The 16,190-nt window shown below is 47.9% G+C and overlaps 2 protein-coding genes across 4 annotated transcripts; one reads left to right on the forward strand and one right to left on the reverse strand.

The window, feature by feature from the left end:
• Positions 1-2: 2 nt before the first annotated feature.
• On the reverse strand, positions 3-8,692 carry LOC124035443 (conserved oligomeric Golgi complex subunit 8-like). Its single transcript, XM_046348890.1, has 7 exons — positions 8,152-8,692; positions 5,719-5,926; positions 3,555-3,806; positions 3,394-3,463; positions 1,598-2,109; positions 938-1,106; positions 3-765 (listed from the first exon to the last, which is right to left on the reverse strand). The coding sequence occupies exons 1-7, from the start codon at positions 8,481-8,483 to the stop codon at positions 233-235; spliced, it is 2,076 nt and encodes a 691-aa protein (XP_046204846.1). The 5' UTR covers positions 8,484-8,692; the 3' UTR covers positions 3-232.
• Positions 8,693-8,719: 27 nt separating this feature from the next.
• Positions 8,720-13,828, forward strand: LOC124035446 (60S ribosome subunit biogenesis protein NIP7 homolog). 3 transcript variants are annotated; one of them, XM_046348896.1, is made up of 6 exons: positions 8,720-8,875; positions 9,365-9,451; positions 9,589-9,727; positions 11,955-12,095; positions 13,025-13,180; positions 13,237-13,828. In XM_046348896.1, the coding sequence occupies exons 1-5, from the start codon at positions 8,820-8,822 to the stop codon at positions 13,142-13,144; spliced, it is 543 nt and encodes a 180-aa protein (XP_046204852.1). In that variant the 5' UTR covers positions 8,720-8,819; the 3' UTR covers positions 13,145-13,180; positions 13,237-13,828. The 3 variants fall into 3 exon arrangements, with proteins under 3 accessions (XP_046204852.1, XP_046204851.1, XP_046204850.1); XM_046348895.1 differs by having other exon boundaries at positions 13,025-13,172; positions 13,229-13,828; XM_046348894.1 differs by having other exon boundaries at positions 13,025-13,828.
• Positions 13,829-16,190: the final 2,362 nt, after the last annotated feature.

Raw genomic sequence — 16,190 nt, forward strand, 5'->3', positions numbered from 1 at the left:
TCTGTTGTGGATATATTTTAATAATGAAGATCCATCTTACAGTAGAAATTAACTATTTTAAATCTATTACATAGTCCAGTTACCACATTGTCAAACCCAGATTAGATGGCAGTATATACAAGCTAAAGCATTCCTGAAAATGGTAAATGAACTAGTAAAAATGCACAGTAGCTGAGAATCAAACCATTAATTCAAGGCTATTGGTAGTTTACCTTGCCAACACTCCTGAGGGTTAACTCTCTGCTACCTCTGGGTTTACCTCAGGCTCTGATGGCTCACTGTCTGGGTTATGTTCTGGGGCGGTCAGTACAGGCTCTAGGACTGGGTTATGTTCTGGGTCAGTCAGTACAGGCTTTGGGGGATTCAGTATGGCCTCCAACTCAGGGTCTTCCTGTACGTCAGCCCTTGGTCTCTCTGGGTCGTCCAGTACAGGGTTCGGGTCGTTCAAAATGGCTTCCAGTTCAGGGTCAGAGGTCAGACCTGTCTCGGACACAAACTCAGTAGATACGGTGGATGAGACCATGGGATCCTCCTCAATAGGTTCCGGGCCTGCTATTGGTTCAGGATCCGGAAGTCCCAGGTCGTCAACAGGAAGTATTGGTTGAGGATCAGCTGTGGCGAAACCGTCCAGCTCAACACTGAGGTCTTCTCCCACCGGAGTCACCATCTCCCTCTTGGGAAGAACAAACGCCAGAGGCTCCAGGACTGGACTCACATCGATACAACCCAGACCGCTGTACTGGTGGACTTGAGTTGGAGGGACACCTGGAGGACAAAAACACGTTTCACATTATTACAGAGGTCGTTACTGTGGATGTGCTCAGTCATCTTCTAGTCTTTTAGCATTTACCCAGTATGACAGAGAGCTGTGCTGGGGGGGACAGACTATTTACCCAGTATGACAGAGAACTGTGCTGGGGGGGGACAGAGTATTTACCCAGTATGACAGAGAGCTGTGCTGGGGGGAACAGGACCTGTAGACAACGGTTGAGAAAAGGCACCAGGTCCTCAGCAAAGGAACAGCAGAATTGGACAAACAGCTCCTTCTCTCGGTCGCTGAAGGCCGTCTCTTCAGCCCGGTGGAACGCCACGATCAACTTGGTGACCTGGGAGGAGAGAGAGGAAATCATGAGATACAACATTTCAACAAGAGTCTTGAGTCTGAGGGAGTGTGACCTGATCTATCAGGGTAACTTCTACCATGGTCAGAGACGCAGTGGCTTTCGCATCTAGAGAGAGCATCCCATCTACCGCGTCTAGAGAGAGCATCGCGTCTAGAGAGCATCCCATCTACCGCGTCTAGAGAGCATCCCATCTACCGCGTCTAGAGAGAGCACCGCGTCTAGAGAGCATCCCATCTACCGCGTCTAGAGAGCATCCCATCTACCGCGTCTAGAGAGCATCCCATCTACCGCGTCTAGAGAGCCTCCCGTCTACCGTCTAGAGAGAGCATCCCATCTACCGCGTCTAGAGAGCATCCCGTCTACCGTCTAGAGAGAGCATCCCATCTACCGTCTAGAAAGCATGGGACAGACTAGACATGTCATTATGGTAACTGTAGCAGCAGACGTAGCAGAGACAGACAGGCGTTGGTTACCTTCACCAGGGCGTCCTCCAGGTACTTGGTCACCTGCTGGGCCAGACCGAGGGGACAACAGAGCCGGAGGTCGTTGAAGGCCGTCAGGATGTTGTTCAGGAAGCAGGCCAGAGGGGCGAAGTCCAGCAGAGTCATGGGGGGCTGGAGGGTACCTGGCTGGGTACTGGGGGGCTGGAGGGTACCTGTCATGGAGCCCCCACCCAGCATAGAGGGGAGAGAGATCAGAGTGTACAGGTTCATGTCCTCCTGGAACCTGTCTATGGCTTCCTCTACAGCTTTACGGAAGGTATCGGCCGCCACGCGTTGGAACATCGGGGCCAGCTGGCCACGGAAGTCTGCCCCAACGCGGCTGAAGGACAGGCCGAAATACATGCACTGTCCCAGCAGGGAGTCCAGGCGTCCGCCCACCCCCCTCTGGAGGTCTCGGTCCAGGGTCACCAGGAACTCAGACACCTGCTGCACCACCCAGCCGTGGAAGATGGCCGCCTCGTTCACCGCCTGGCCGTGACCACCTTTCAACACAGACACTGTACATCACAAGGCTGCCCCCTCATTCACCACAGACACCGTACATCACAAGGCTGCCCCCTCGTTCACCACAGACACCATACATCACAAGGCTGCCCCCTCGTTCACCACAGACACCATACATCACAAGGCTGCCCCCTCATTCACCACAGACACCGTACATCACAAGGCTGCCCCCTCGTTCACCACAGACACCATACATCACAAGGCTTCCCCCTCGTTCACCACAGACACCATACATCACAAGGCTGCCCCTTCGTTCACCACAGACACCATACATCACAAGGCTGCCCCCTCGTTCACCACAGACACCATACATCACAAGGCTTCCCCCTCGTTCACCACAGACACCATACATCACAAGGCTGCCCCCTCATTCACCACAGACACCATACATCACAAGGCTGCCCCCTCATTCACCACAGACACCATACATCACAAGGCTGCCCCCTCATTCACCACAGACACCATACATCACAAGGCTGCCCCCTCGTTCACCACAGACACCATACATCACAAGGCTGCCCCTTCGTTCACCACAGACACCATACATCACAAGGCTGGCCCCTCGTTCACCACAGACTATTGACCTGTCTGTACCAAACCCACAGTACTGGCTATTGACCGGTCACCAAACCCACAGTACTGACTATTGACCTGTCTGTACCAAACCCACAGTACTGACTATTGACCTGTCTATACCAAACCCACAGTACTGACTATTGACCTGTCTGTACCAAACCCACAGTACTGACTATTGACCTGTCTGTACCAAACCCACAGTACTGACTATTGACCTGTCTGTACCAAACCCACAGTACTGACTATTGACCTGTCTGTACCAAACCCACAGTACTGACTATTGACCTATCTATACCAAACCCACAGTACTGACTATTGACCTGTCTCTACCAAACCCACAGTACTGACTATTGACCTGTCTGTACCAAACCCACAGTACTGACTATTGACCTGTCTATACCAAACCCACAGTACTGACTATTGACCTGTCTGTACCAAACCCACAGTACTGACTATTGACCTGTCTATACCAAACCCACAGTACTGACTATTGACCTGTCTATACCAAACCCACAGTTAGACTATTGACCTGTCTATACCAAACCCACAGTACTGACTGGCTTTTCCAGAACACATATGGACATATTAAAACACATCTTTAGATAATTCTCGTTGGGTTTAATCTTCATATTTATGTAAATCGTATCAAATAATTCAGCCTTAAATGAACTAAAGCATTGTGTCACCAGGAGACAGCAGGGGGTCCTCGTCAGAGAAGATGGCTCTGTACTGGGTGATGATGTCAAACAGATGAACCTGGAACAGAGGAAGACAAAATGTCAGAGAATTAAAAAGGTTTCCCGGGTCCTTCATTCCACTGCTAGATAACGGAGGCCAGGTTACACACGCGACAGGCCTCGATGGTCTTGGTGATGTGGCAGTAAGGGTCCTCATCAGGGACAGTGGACAGGATGGAATGGAGCCAGGTGCCCCGCGCCTGCAGGAACTTGACCCGTAGCTCCGCCTCCGTGAACACGTCCATCCTGCGCAGGTAGCCAATCACACGCAGGCACACGGGAAGCTGGGAGTTGCTACGAAGCTGTTGCAACAGCTGGTTCAGCATGAGCTGAGCCGACTGACGCACCTCGTGGACGATGCCCTGGAGAAGAGACACAGGCCACATTACACTCTGTTACGGGTCAGGGAGTCGCACTCTGCTACGGGTCAGGGAGTCGCACTCTGCTACGGGTCAGGGAGTCGCACTCTGCTACGGGTCAGGGAGTCGCACTCTGCTACGGGTCAGGGAGTCGCACTCTGCTACGGGTCAGGGAGTCGCACTCTGCTACGGGTCAGGAGTCGCACTCTGCTACGGGTCAGGAGTCGCACTCTGCTACGGGTCAGGAGTCGCACTCTGCTACGGGTCAGGGAGTCGCACTCTGCTACGGGTCAGGGAGTCGCACTCTGCTACGGGTCAGGGAGTCGCACTCTGCTACGGGTCAGGGAGTCGCACTCTGCTACGGGTCAGGGAGTCGCACTCTGCTACGGGTCAGGGAGTCGCACTCTGCTACGGGTCAGGGAGTCGCACTCTGCTACGGGTCAGGGAGTCGCACTCTGCTACGGGTCAGGGAGTCGCACTCTGCTACGGGTCAGGGAGTCGCACTCTGCTACGGGTCAGGGAGTCGCACTCTGCTACGGGTCAGGGAGTCGCACTCTGCTACGGGTCAGGAGTCGCACTCTGCTACGGGTCAGGAGTCGCACTCTGCTACGGGTCAGGGAGTCGCACTCTGCTACGGGTCAGGGAGTCGCACTCTGCTACGGGTCAGGGAGTCGCACTCTGCTACGGGTCAGGGAGTCGCACTCTGCTACAGTAATAAGACGAGGTATTTCTAGATCTACCACAGTTTGTCAGACTGTGTGTTGACAAAATTAATATAATGAGGAAGTGGTACGATCTGTAACTCCTAGCTGTGTAAACAGGAAGTGGTACGATCTGTAACTCCTAGCTGTGTAAACAGGAAGTGGTACGATATGTACCTCCTGGCTGTGTAAACAGGAAGTGGTACGATCTGTAACTCCTAGCTGTGTAAACAGGAAGTGGTACGATCTGTAACTCCTAGCTGTGTAAACAGGAAGTGGTACGATCTTTAACTCCTGGCTGTGTAAACAGGAAGTGGTACGATCTGTAACTCCTGGCTGTGTAAGCAGGAAGTGGTACGATCTGTAACTCCTGGCTGTGTAAGCAGGAAGTGGTACGATCTGTAACTCCTAGCTGTGTAAGCAGGAAGTGGTACGATCTGTAACTCCTGGCTGTGTAAACAGGAAGTGGTACGATCTGTAACTCCTGGCTGTGTAAGCAGGAAGTGGTACGATCTGTAACTCCTGGCTGTGTAAACAGGAAGTGGTACGATCTGTAACTCCTGGCTGTGTAAGCAGGAAGTGGTACGATCTGTAACTCCTGGCTGTGTAAGCAGGAAGTGGTACGATCTGTAACTCCTAGCTGTGTAAGCAGGAAGTGGTACGATCTGTAACTCCTAGCTGTGTAAGCAGGAAGTGGTACGATCTGTAACTCTTGGCTGTGTAAGCAGGAAGTGGTACGATCTGTACCTCTTGGCTGTGTAAACAAGGAAGTGGTACGATCTGTACCTCTTGGCTGTGTAAACAAGGAAGTGGTACGATCTGTACCTCTTGGCTGTGTAAACAAGGAAGTGGTACGATATGTACCTCTTGGCTGTGTAAACAAGGAAGCGGTACGATCTGTACCTCCTGGCTGTGTAAACAGGAAGTGGTACGATCTGTAACTCCTAGCTTTGCAAACAGGAAGTGGTACGATCTGTAACTCCTAGCTTTGCAAACAGGAAGTGGTACGATCTGTAACTCCTAGCTTTGCAAACAGGAAGTGGTACGATCTGTAACTCCTAGCTTTGCAAACAGGAAGTGGTACGATCTGTAACTCCTGGCTGTGTAAACAGGAAGTGGTACGATCTGTAACTCCTGGCTGTGTAAACAGGAAGTGGTACGATCTGTAACTCCTAGCTGTGTAAACAGGAAGTGGTAGTTGGTAGCATTAATACCTGGATGACAGGTAGAGACGAGTGCTTCTTCTCCAGTCTCTTGACGTACGCTGCCAGCTCCAGAGCCTCCTCGTAGTAACCATTCCGGACACAGGTGTCCATCAGCTGAGGGATCTCTAAGATCTCCAGGATCTCTGTGTGACGGTTCAGAGTCAGGCTGTTCATCCGCCGGCTCGCCCCGATGTCCTCCGCCTCCTTCACAAAACCCCTAAAGGAGAGGATAGACATGAGCCCAACAGGTTCTTCATCATGTCAACCGTTCATAACAGTATTATAACAGCTCACGGAACAGTAACATTCAATGAGATCTAGTGTGTTTGTTCTAGATAGACGTGAGCCCCGGTACCAGTCTGTTTGTTCTAGATAGACGTGATAGAGATTAACAGATGATAAATGATAAAAACAGTAGGTACCAGTCTGTTTGTTCTAGACGTGAGCCCCGGTACCAGTCTGTTTGTTCTAGATAGACATGAGCCCCGGTACCAGTCTGTTTGTTCTAGACGTGAGCCCGGTACCAGTCTGTTTGTTCTAGATAGACGTGAGCCCCGGTACCAGTCTGTTTGTTCTAGATAGACGTGAGCCCCGGTACCAGTCTGTTTGTTCTAGATAGACGTGAGCCCCGGTACCAGTCTGTTTGTTCTAGACGTGAGCCCCGGTACCAGTCTGTTTGTTCTAGATAGACGTGAGCCCCGGTACCAGTCTGTTTGTTCTAGACGTGAGCCCCAGTACCAGTCTGTTTGTTCTAGATAGACGTGAGCCCCGGTACCAGTCTGTTTGTTCTAGATAGACGTGAGCCCCGGTACCAGTCTGTTTGTTCTAGACGTGAGCCCCGGTACCAGTCTGTTTGTTCTAGATAGACGTGAGCCCGGTACCAGTCTGTTTGTTCTAGACGTGAGCCCCGGTACCAGTCTGTTTGTTCTAGATAGACGTGAGCCCGGTACCAGTCTGTTTGTTCTAGATAGACGTGAGCCCCGGTACCAGTCTGTTTGTTCTAGACGTGAGCCCGGTACCGGTCTGTTTGTTCTAGATAGACGTGAGCCCCGGTACCAGTCTGTTTGTTCTAGATAGACGTGAGCCCGGTACCAGTCTGTTTGTTCTAGATAGACGTGAGCCCCGGTACCAGTCTGTTTGTTCTAGATAGACGTGAGCCCCGGTACCAGTCTGTTTGTTCTAGATAGACGTGAGCCCCGGTACCAGTCTGTTTGTTCTAGACGTGAGCCCGGTACCAGTCTGTTTGTTCTAGATAGACGTGAGCCCGGTTCCAGTCTGTTTGTTCTAGACGTGAGCCCCGGTACCAGTCTGTTTGTTCTAGATAGACGTGAGCCCCGGTACCAGTCTGTTTGTTCTAGATAGACGTGAGCCCGGTACCAGTCTGTTTGTTCTAGACGTGAGCCCGGTACCAGTCTGTTTGTTCTAGATAGATGTGAGCCCGGTACTAGTCTGTTTGTTCTAGATAGACGTGAGCCCGGTACCAGTCTGTTTGTTCTAGATAGACGTGAGCCTTGATATACATTTTTTTTTTAAACATTGAGACGTTCTCACATTTGTTTTAGACATTTAGTTTTCAACAGAGGAGATTTGTATAAACCTTGTTGTCCGTCTCCTCCGACATTTGCAACAATGTCTCAATATTCAAATTGGTTCTCCAGCTGTCGCCTTATGGGATGAGACAGGCAGCTTCTCTCAGCCAGTTGAAATAATGAATCATGTTTATGGATATAACGTTATACAAAGAACTATCAATAGAAAATAGATCAAACAAAATTTGGTACATCTCGTTTTCAGTCTTTCCAGCTTCAGTTTGAGGTGATTGTGTTCGATGTGTTGTTGACTAGCTCCTCTGAACAACAGTGTCCTGACCAGAGAACGTATTTTCTATGTCAGGTGAAATCACGCCTCATTAGATCATTATTATGGATAACAGATGAAACCAATGCAGCTAATCTGTTGTTCTTCTGGCCGCGAATTGTCCGATAGAATGAACGACCTGGCTGGGTAACAACCCTAGATGTGTCGGGACTTTATATTGTGGAAGGATGAAAGAGTGTAAATAAATTCATTCAAAATACAGTTTTCTGAAAATATGATTTGAATAATGTTGTATAGAAGTGCTAATGCCCACGAAACCGGTGTTTGGAGGACATGTTGGCACGGTTTTGCCGGTGTTGTGCCGAAAATCTCCCCCCTGACAGAATCCCCCATTAGAGCGTTGGACTAGTAACCTGAAGGTTGCGAGTTCAAACCCCCGAGCTGACAAGGTACAAATCTGTCGTTCTGCCCCTGAACAGGCAGTTAACCCACTGTTCCCAGGCCGTCATTGAAAATAAGAATTTATTCTTAACTGACTTGCCTAATAAATAAAAAAATATATATATAAATATTTTAAATCATGTAAAAACGACAGCGAGTAATTGTCTAACTTTTCCCACTAACCTGCATTTTTCCCCGAAGCTGGGCAACTTGTCGAGGAGTTTGGAAACACTGCTTTCCACACGGCCAAAGTCTCGGTAAATCTCCTCGGTGCAGTCGGCGGTGCGGATGAACGTCTTGTAGTTGGAGAAGGCGAGCTCCCGGGTCTGCTGCAGTATCTGCGCCCTCTCCTCCGCCAGCCGCTCCGGTTCACGGTTTAATTTCTCCACGCCATACGAACTGAGCTCGGACAAGTAGGCCGCGAAGTCGGGGTTGTCTCTCCAGTTGTCTGGAAAGCTGTCTTTAAATATTGAAGCCAGAATACTCTCGTCTTCCACGTCCACAGCTGTCATCATATTGGAAAGCTGTCACTTCAACACTTCATCTGAATGTTTAGTCTCCTATTTCCGGCCTTTACACCGAAACAGCTCGTTAAAATACATACAATGCTGAAAATACAATGTCTGATGTCTTTTAAATGGCAATTTAAAATTCGCAATTCTGCTACAATTCTAGTCGCTCGTCAACGCAAGAGCACAACATCAACAGGCGCATGATTTTGACGTCACTATTACATCCACTTCCGTTTTCCTGCGCATTCATTTCCGCTCACTGTCCCCACGCTGTAGCGTTTATCAAGCGACATTCAGTGGGCACAATATTGTAAGGAAATTAGCGAATCCTTTAGCAAAATGAGGCCTTTAACAGACGACGAGACAAAAACGATGTTTGAGAAACTCTCCAAATAGTGAGTATTGACATGTGATCTTGAAAGACGAGGTTGACGTTATTTTGAAACTGTTATGGGCTGTTCAGACTCGCTCCATGCTTGATCAACCAAACTCGTGTAGTTTTGCCTGCTAGTTAGTGCACAGGGTTGATAAACACAAGTCTATATCCAGTCTCTTTGGTGATATATGCTCATGATGACAGTCTTTTAACCTGCACCTAGTTATGCTTCTCAGCAAGCTGGCGAATACGTCGTCTGTGTAGATTTATTTATTTTAATTTTATTTTTTGTACCTTTATTTAACCAGGCAAGTCAGTTAAGAACAAATTCTTATTTTCAATGACGGCCTGGGAACAGTGGGTTAACTGCCTGTTCAGGGGCAGAACGACAGATTTGTACCTTGTCATCTCGGGGATTTGAACTTGCAACCTTCCGGTTACTAGTCTAACCACTAGGCTACACTGCCACATTGACAATGTGTGACACCTTCCTCTTGTCTGTCCGCAGCATTGGTGAGAACATCAAACACCTGGTGGATCGACCCGATGGGACATATTGCTTCAGACTTCACAATGACCGTGTATATTACATCAGGTAAACGACGCTACAGAGCTGCTGTTATTGTTAAATATTACCTCATGGATATTGTAAAGCAGGTTACTTCACGATCATCTCTTTGGCTAGTTAAGATATTGTCTTATTTCCACTTTTTTTTTTTTTTTTTTTATCAGTGAGACAATTCTGAAGTTGGCTACCAACATCTCCCGTGATAAGTTGGTGTCGGTGGGCACCTGCTTTGGGAAGTTCACCAAGACCATTAAGTTCCGCCTGCACATCACAGCATTGGACTTTCTGGCACCATATGCCAAGGTAAACAATAAGCAGGAAGTGGAGGCCCTCTGACCCCTCACATGTCACTGTGTATAATGATAACCACAGTCATGTTAGAAGGTAAACAAGAAGCAGGAAGTGGAGGCCCTCTGACCCCTCACATGTCACTGTGTATAATGATAACCACAGTCATGTTAGAAGGTAAACAGGAAGCAGGAAGTGGAGGCTCCTCTGACACCTCACTGTGTATAATGATAACCACAGTCATGTTAGAAGGTAAACAGGAAGCAGGAAGTGGAGGCTCCTCTGACACCTCACTGTGTATAATGATAACCACAGTCATGTTAGAAGGTAAACAGGAAGCAGGAAGTGGAGGCTCCTCTGACACCTCACTGTGTATAATGATAACCACAGTCATGTTAGAAGGTAAACAGGAAGCAGGAAGTGGAGGCCCTCTGACCTCTCACTGTGTATAATGATAACCACAGTCATGTTAGAAGGTAAACAGGAAGCAGGAAGTGGAGGCTCCTCTGACACCTCACTGTGTATAATGATAACCACAGTCATGTTAGAAGGTAAACAGGAAGCAGGAAGTGGAGGCCCTCTGACCCCTCACATGTCACTGTGTATAATGATAACCACAGTCATGTTAGAAGGTAAACAGGAAGCAGGAAGTGGAGGCCCTCTGACACCTCACTGTGTATAATGATAACCACAGTCATGTTAGAAGGTAAACAGGAAGCAGGAAGTGGAGGCCCTCTGACACCTCACTGTGTATAATGATAACCACAGTCATGTTAGAAGGTAAACAGGAAGCAGGAAGTGGAGGCTCCTCTGACACCTCACTGTGTATAATGATAACCACAGTCATGTTAGAAGGTAAACAGGAAGCAGGAAGTGGAGGCCCTCTGACACCTCACTGTGTATAATGATAACCACAGTCATGTTAGAAGGTAAACAGGAAGCAGGAAGTGGAGGCTCCTCTGACACCTCACTGTGTATAATGATAACCACAGTCATGTTAGAAGGTAAACAGGAAGCAGGAAGTGGAGGCTCCTCTGACACCTCACTGTGTATAATGATAACCACAGTCATGTTAGAAGGTAAACAGGAAGCAGGAAGTGGAGGCTCCTCTGACACCTCACTGTGTATAATGATAACCACAGTCATGTTAGAAGGTAAACAGGAAGCAGGAAGTGGAGGCCCTCTGACCCCTCACATGTCACTGTGTATAATGATAACCACAGTCATGTTAGAAGGTAAACAGGAAGCAGGAAGTGGAGGCCCTCTGACCTCTCACTGTGTATAATGATAACCACAGTCATGTTAGAAGGTAAACAGGAAGCAGGAAGTGGAGGCCCTCTGACCTCTCACTGTGTATAATGATAACCACAGTCATGTTAGAAGGTAAACAGGAAGCAGGAAGTGGAGGCTCCTCTGACACCTCACTGTGTATAATGATAACCACAGTCATGTTAGAAGGTAAACAGGAAGCAGGAAGTGGAGGCCCTCTGACACCTCACTGTGTATAATGATAACCACAGTCATGTTAGAAGGTAAACAGGAAGCAGGAAGTGGAGGCTCCTCTGACACCTCACTGTGTATAATGATAACCACAGTCATGTTAGAAGGTAAACAGGAAGCAGGAAGTGGAGGCCCTCTGACCTCTCACTGTGTATAATGATAACCACAGTCATGTTAGAAGGTAAACAGGAAGCAGGAAGTGGAGGCTCCTCTGACACCTCACTGTGTATAATGATAACCACAGTCATGTTAGAAGGTAAACAGGAAGCAGGAAGTGGAGGCCCTCTGACCCCTCACATGTCACTGTGTATAATGATAACCACAGTCATGTTAGAAGTGTAGATATTGTAAAAAAGTCACTAGGCAAGTCTGATAAGAACTTTCTTATTTACAATGATGGCCTACAGGGGAACATTGGCTTAATTTCCTTGTTCAGGGACAGAACGACAGATTTTTTTTAACCTTGTAAGTCTGGGGAATCGATCCAGCAACCTTTCGGTTACTGGCCCAATGCTCTAACCAGTAGGCTACCTGCCGCCCCAAAATGACTGACGACAGCCAGGTGAGACTAGAGGTTTAGTTCGATAATTATATTTGCGTAAGCTTTAAAATGAACATCAATATCTCTCAACCGACAGGATCTCAGTTAAGACATTGTAATAACAGAGTAGTCCTGTGTGACCAGTTAAGGTGTGGGTTAACAGAGCTATGGTCTGATTAACTGAACCCTCTGTGTGATCAGTTCAAGGTGTGGGTTAAGCCTGGACAGGAGCAGTCCTTCCTCTATGGGAACCATGTGTTGAAGTCTGGTCTGGGGAGGATCACAGAGAACACCAACCAATACCAGGGTGTGGTGGTGTATTCCATGGCAGACGTACCGCTGGTGAGTTGGCCCTCCCCCTTCACATACTGTCCATTATCCAATCAAATCAGTCAACATATAGCCCTCATCCAATCAAATCAGTCAACACATAGTCCTCCCTTCAGTCATTATCCAATCAAATCAGTCAACACATAGCCCTCCCTCCAGTCATTATCCAATCAAATCAGTCAACACATAGTCCTCCCTTCAGTCATTATCCAATCAAATCAGTCAACACATAGCCCTCCCTCCAGTCATTATCCAATCAAATCAGTCAACACATAGCCCTCCCTCCAGTCATTATCCAATCAAATCAGTCAACACATAGTCCTCCCTTCAGTCATTATCCAATCAAATCAGTCAACACATAGCCCTCCCTTCAGTCATTATCCAATCAAATCAGTCAACACATAGCCCTCCCTTCAGTCATTATCCAATCAAATCAGTCAACACATAGCCCTCCCTCCAGTCATTATCCAATTCAGTCAACACATAGCCCTCCCTCCAGTCATTATCCAATCAAATCAGTCAACTAGCCCTCCCTTCAGTCATTATCCAATCAAATCAGTCAACATATAGCCCCCCCCCCTCCAGTCATTATCAAATCAGTCAACATAGCCCTCCCTTCAGTCATTATCCAATCAAATCAGTGAACATATAGCCCCCCCCCCAGTCATTATCCAATCAATTCAGTCAACACAGGGGGCAGCTTTCCCAGAGGTTAACTAGTCAGACTAATGGGGAATCTCCATTAAATGCTTTTTGGTCCAGGACTAGACTTAATCTGTGGTAAACCGACCCGTGCTGTCAGTTCTACACAGCATCTCTGTTGTATAGTGATCGCTTGACAACCTTTCAGACAAGCTACTATCTAAAGCACCAGTAACCGTAGTAACCGTAAGAGAAGTGTGACGTGCAGGTTTGAACACGCCCCTCTGGTCTTCCTGCAGGGTTTTGGAGTGGCAGCCAAGTCCACCCAGGAGTGCAGGAGAGTGGACCCCATGTCCATCGTTGTGTTCCACCAGGCAGACATCGGAGAGTTCATCAGGTCTGAGGACACGCTCACATAAGGAGTCGTCAAACTGGACTATCAATTATATACAGTGGTACTTCCTCTCCTCGGGGACCACCCTACAAACTGGACTATCAATTATATACAGTGGTACTTCCTCTCCTCGGGGACCACCCTACAAACTGGACTATCAATTATATACAGTAGTACTTCCTCTCCTCGGGGACCACCCTAGAGGGTTGGGAGGTACAGCTCTGTGACACGTCTGATGGTCCCTGAGAGGTTTGGGGAGACCCTGGTCTTCAGGATATGATTGTGTATTTCCCTCTAATTTACCAAGGGGCCAGTGACTGTCTGGAGAGTTTCATCAAGCTGTCAGCTACCCAACATCCCTGTCACTATGGCTGAGTGATTTACATTCATCTACCCAACATCCCTGTCACTATGGCTGAGTGATTTACATTCATCTACCCAACATCCCTCACTATGGCTGAGTGATTTACATTCATCTACCCAACATCCCTCACTATGGCTGAGTGATTTACAGTCATCTACCCAACATCCCTCACTATGGCTGAGTGATTTACATTCATCTACCCAACATCCCTGTCACTATGAATGTAAATCACTCAGCCAATCTAAATGTTTTGTAAATTGAATGTTTGGTTTTATGTAGTATTCATAAATATGATTATGCAGTTAAATCCATCAGCATAACATTAAAACTGTTTTGGTATACTCAGATGTTTTTGTTTTCTCTTGAATAAATGTTGTATCTGTTACTAACCCTTAAATATAGCATGTATTTCCTGTGGTAACCGTTAGGCCAGTCAGTAGAAACCAGTCCTGTGGTGGCCAGTCAGTATAAACCAGTCCTGTGGTAAACGTTAGGCCAGTCAGTAGAAACCAGTCCTGTGGTAAACATTAGGCCAGTCAGTAGAAACCAGTCCTGTGGTAAACATTAGACCAGTCAGTAGAAACCAGTCCTGTGGTAAACGTTGCGCCAGTCAGTAGAAACCAGTCCTGTGGTAAACATTAGACCAGTCAGTAGAAACCAGTCCTGTGGTAAACGTTAGGCCAGTCAGTAGAAACCAGTCCTGTGGTAAACGTTAGGCCAGTCAGTAGAAACCAGTCCTGTGGTAAACGTTAGGCCAGTCAGTAGAAACCAGTCCTGTGGTAAATCAGTTACGTTAGGCCAGTCAGTAGAAACCAGTCCTGTGGTAACCATTAGGCCAGTTAGAAACCAGTCCTGTGGTAACCAGTAGGCCAGTCAGTAGAAACCAGTCCTGTGGTAACCATTAGGCCCAGTAGAAACCAGTCCTGTGGTAAACATTAGGCCAGTCAGTAGAAACCAGTCCTGGTAACCATTAGGCCAGTTAGAAGCCAGTCCTGTGGTAAACGTTAGGCCAGTCAGTAGAAACCAATCCTGTGGTAAACATTAGGCCAGTAGAAACCAGTCCTGTGGTAACCGTTAGCCAGTCCAGTCAGTCCTGTGGTAAAACCAGTAGAAACCAGTCCTGTGGTAAACGTTAGGTCAGTAGGTAAACGTTAGGCCAGTCAGTAGAAACCAGTCCTGTGGTAAACGTTAGGCCAGTCAGTAGAAACCAGTCCTGTGGTAAACATTAGGCCAGTCAGTAGAAACCAGTCCTGTGGTAAACGTTAGGCCAGTCAGTAGAAACCAGTCCTGTGGTAAACGTTAGGCCAGTCAGTAGAAACCAGTCCTGTGGTAACCGTTAGGCCAGTCCTGTGGTAAACATTAGGCCAGTCAGTAGAAACCAGTCCTGTGGTAACCATTAGGCCAGTCAGTAGAAGCCAGTCCTGTGGTAACCATTAGGCCAGTCAGTAGAAACCAGTCCTGTGGTAACCATTAGGCCAGTCAGTAGAAGCCAGTCCTGTGGTAAACGTTAGGCCAGTCAGTAGAAACCAGTCCTGTGGTAAACGTTAGGCCAGTCAGTAGCCAGTCCTGTGGTAAACGTTAGGCCAGTCAGTAGAAACCAGTCCTGTGGTAACCATTAGGCCAGTCAGTCCTGTGGTAAACGTTAGGCCAGTCAGTAGAAACCAGTCCTGTGGTAACCAGTAGGCCAGTCAGTAGAAACCAGTCCTGTGGTAACCATTAGGCCAGTCAGTAGAAACCAGTCCTGTGGTAACCATTAGGCCAGTCAGTAGAAGCCAGTCCTGTGGTAAACGTTAGGCCAGTCAGTAGAAACCAGTCCTGTGGTAAACGTTAGGCCAGTCAGTAGAAACCAGTCCTGTGGTAACCGTTAGGCCAGTCAGTAGAAGAGAAGTCTTTATTTTACCAAGAAAGACAAGTGATAAAATACTTCTATAAACATGTCTAAAACAAAATGGCAGAATCAACATGTATCTTAGTCCAAAGGTCCTCCGACAGTCTTCAGCTTCCTGTTGACAGATGTGCGACGGGCAAGCATGCATCCTTTGTGGAAAGGAAACGTCTCACATCTGGAGAACGTCATCATCGTCTTGCGTAGCTCCGAGGCCCTCCAGCGTTCGAATTGGTTACTGCACCCCGTAGTAAATGTAAACTTAAAAATATAATTTCTTATTGGACAAGTTAGACGCTTTGGTCCCCTCAGACCAACTTGAGTTTCTTCATGGTTCTCCACCGGTCCTTGATGTTCACGGAGGTTCGGCCCAAGAAGGGGAAAGAGCACTTTACTCTGGACCAGTTCCCCTCTCCGTAGCGCCTCACTCCCTCCTTCACCCACTCCGTCTCCTCTGCTGTCCACATCTACAGGAGGGACACAACAACACGCAACGGTATAGTAAACACACTGTAGGGGACGACACTTAGGGTTAACACACTGTAGGGGACAACACTTAGGGTTAACACACTGTAGGGGACAACACTTAGGGTTAACACACTGTAGGGGACAACACTTAGGGTAAACACACTGTAGGGGACAACACTTAGGGTAAACACACTGTAGGGGACAACACTTAGGGTAAACACACTGTAGGGGACAACACTTAGGGTAAACACACTGTAGGGGACAACACTTAGGGTAAACACACTGTAGGGGACAACACTTAGGGTTAACACACTGTAGGGGACAACACTTAGGGTTAACACACTGTAGGGGACA

Source organism: Oncorhynchus gorbuscha, linkage group LG05 (assembly GCF_021184085.1).
Source record: "Oncorhynchus gorbuscha isolate QuinsamMale2020 ecotype Even-year linkage group LG05, OgorEven_v1.0, whole genome shotgun sequence".
Lineage (NCBI taxonomy): Eukaryota > Metazoa > Chordata > Actinopteri > Salmoniformes > Salmonidae > Oncorhynchus > Oncorhynchus gorbuscha.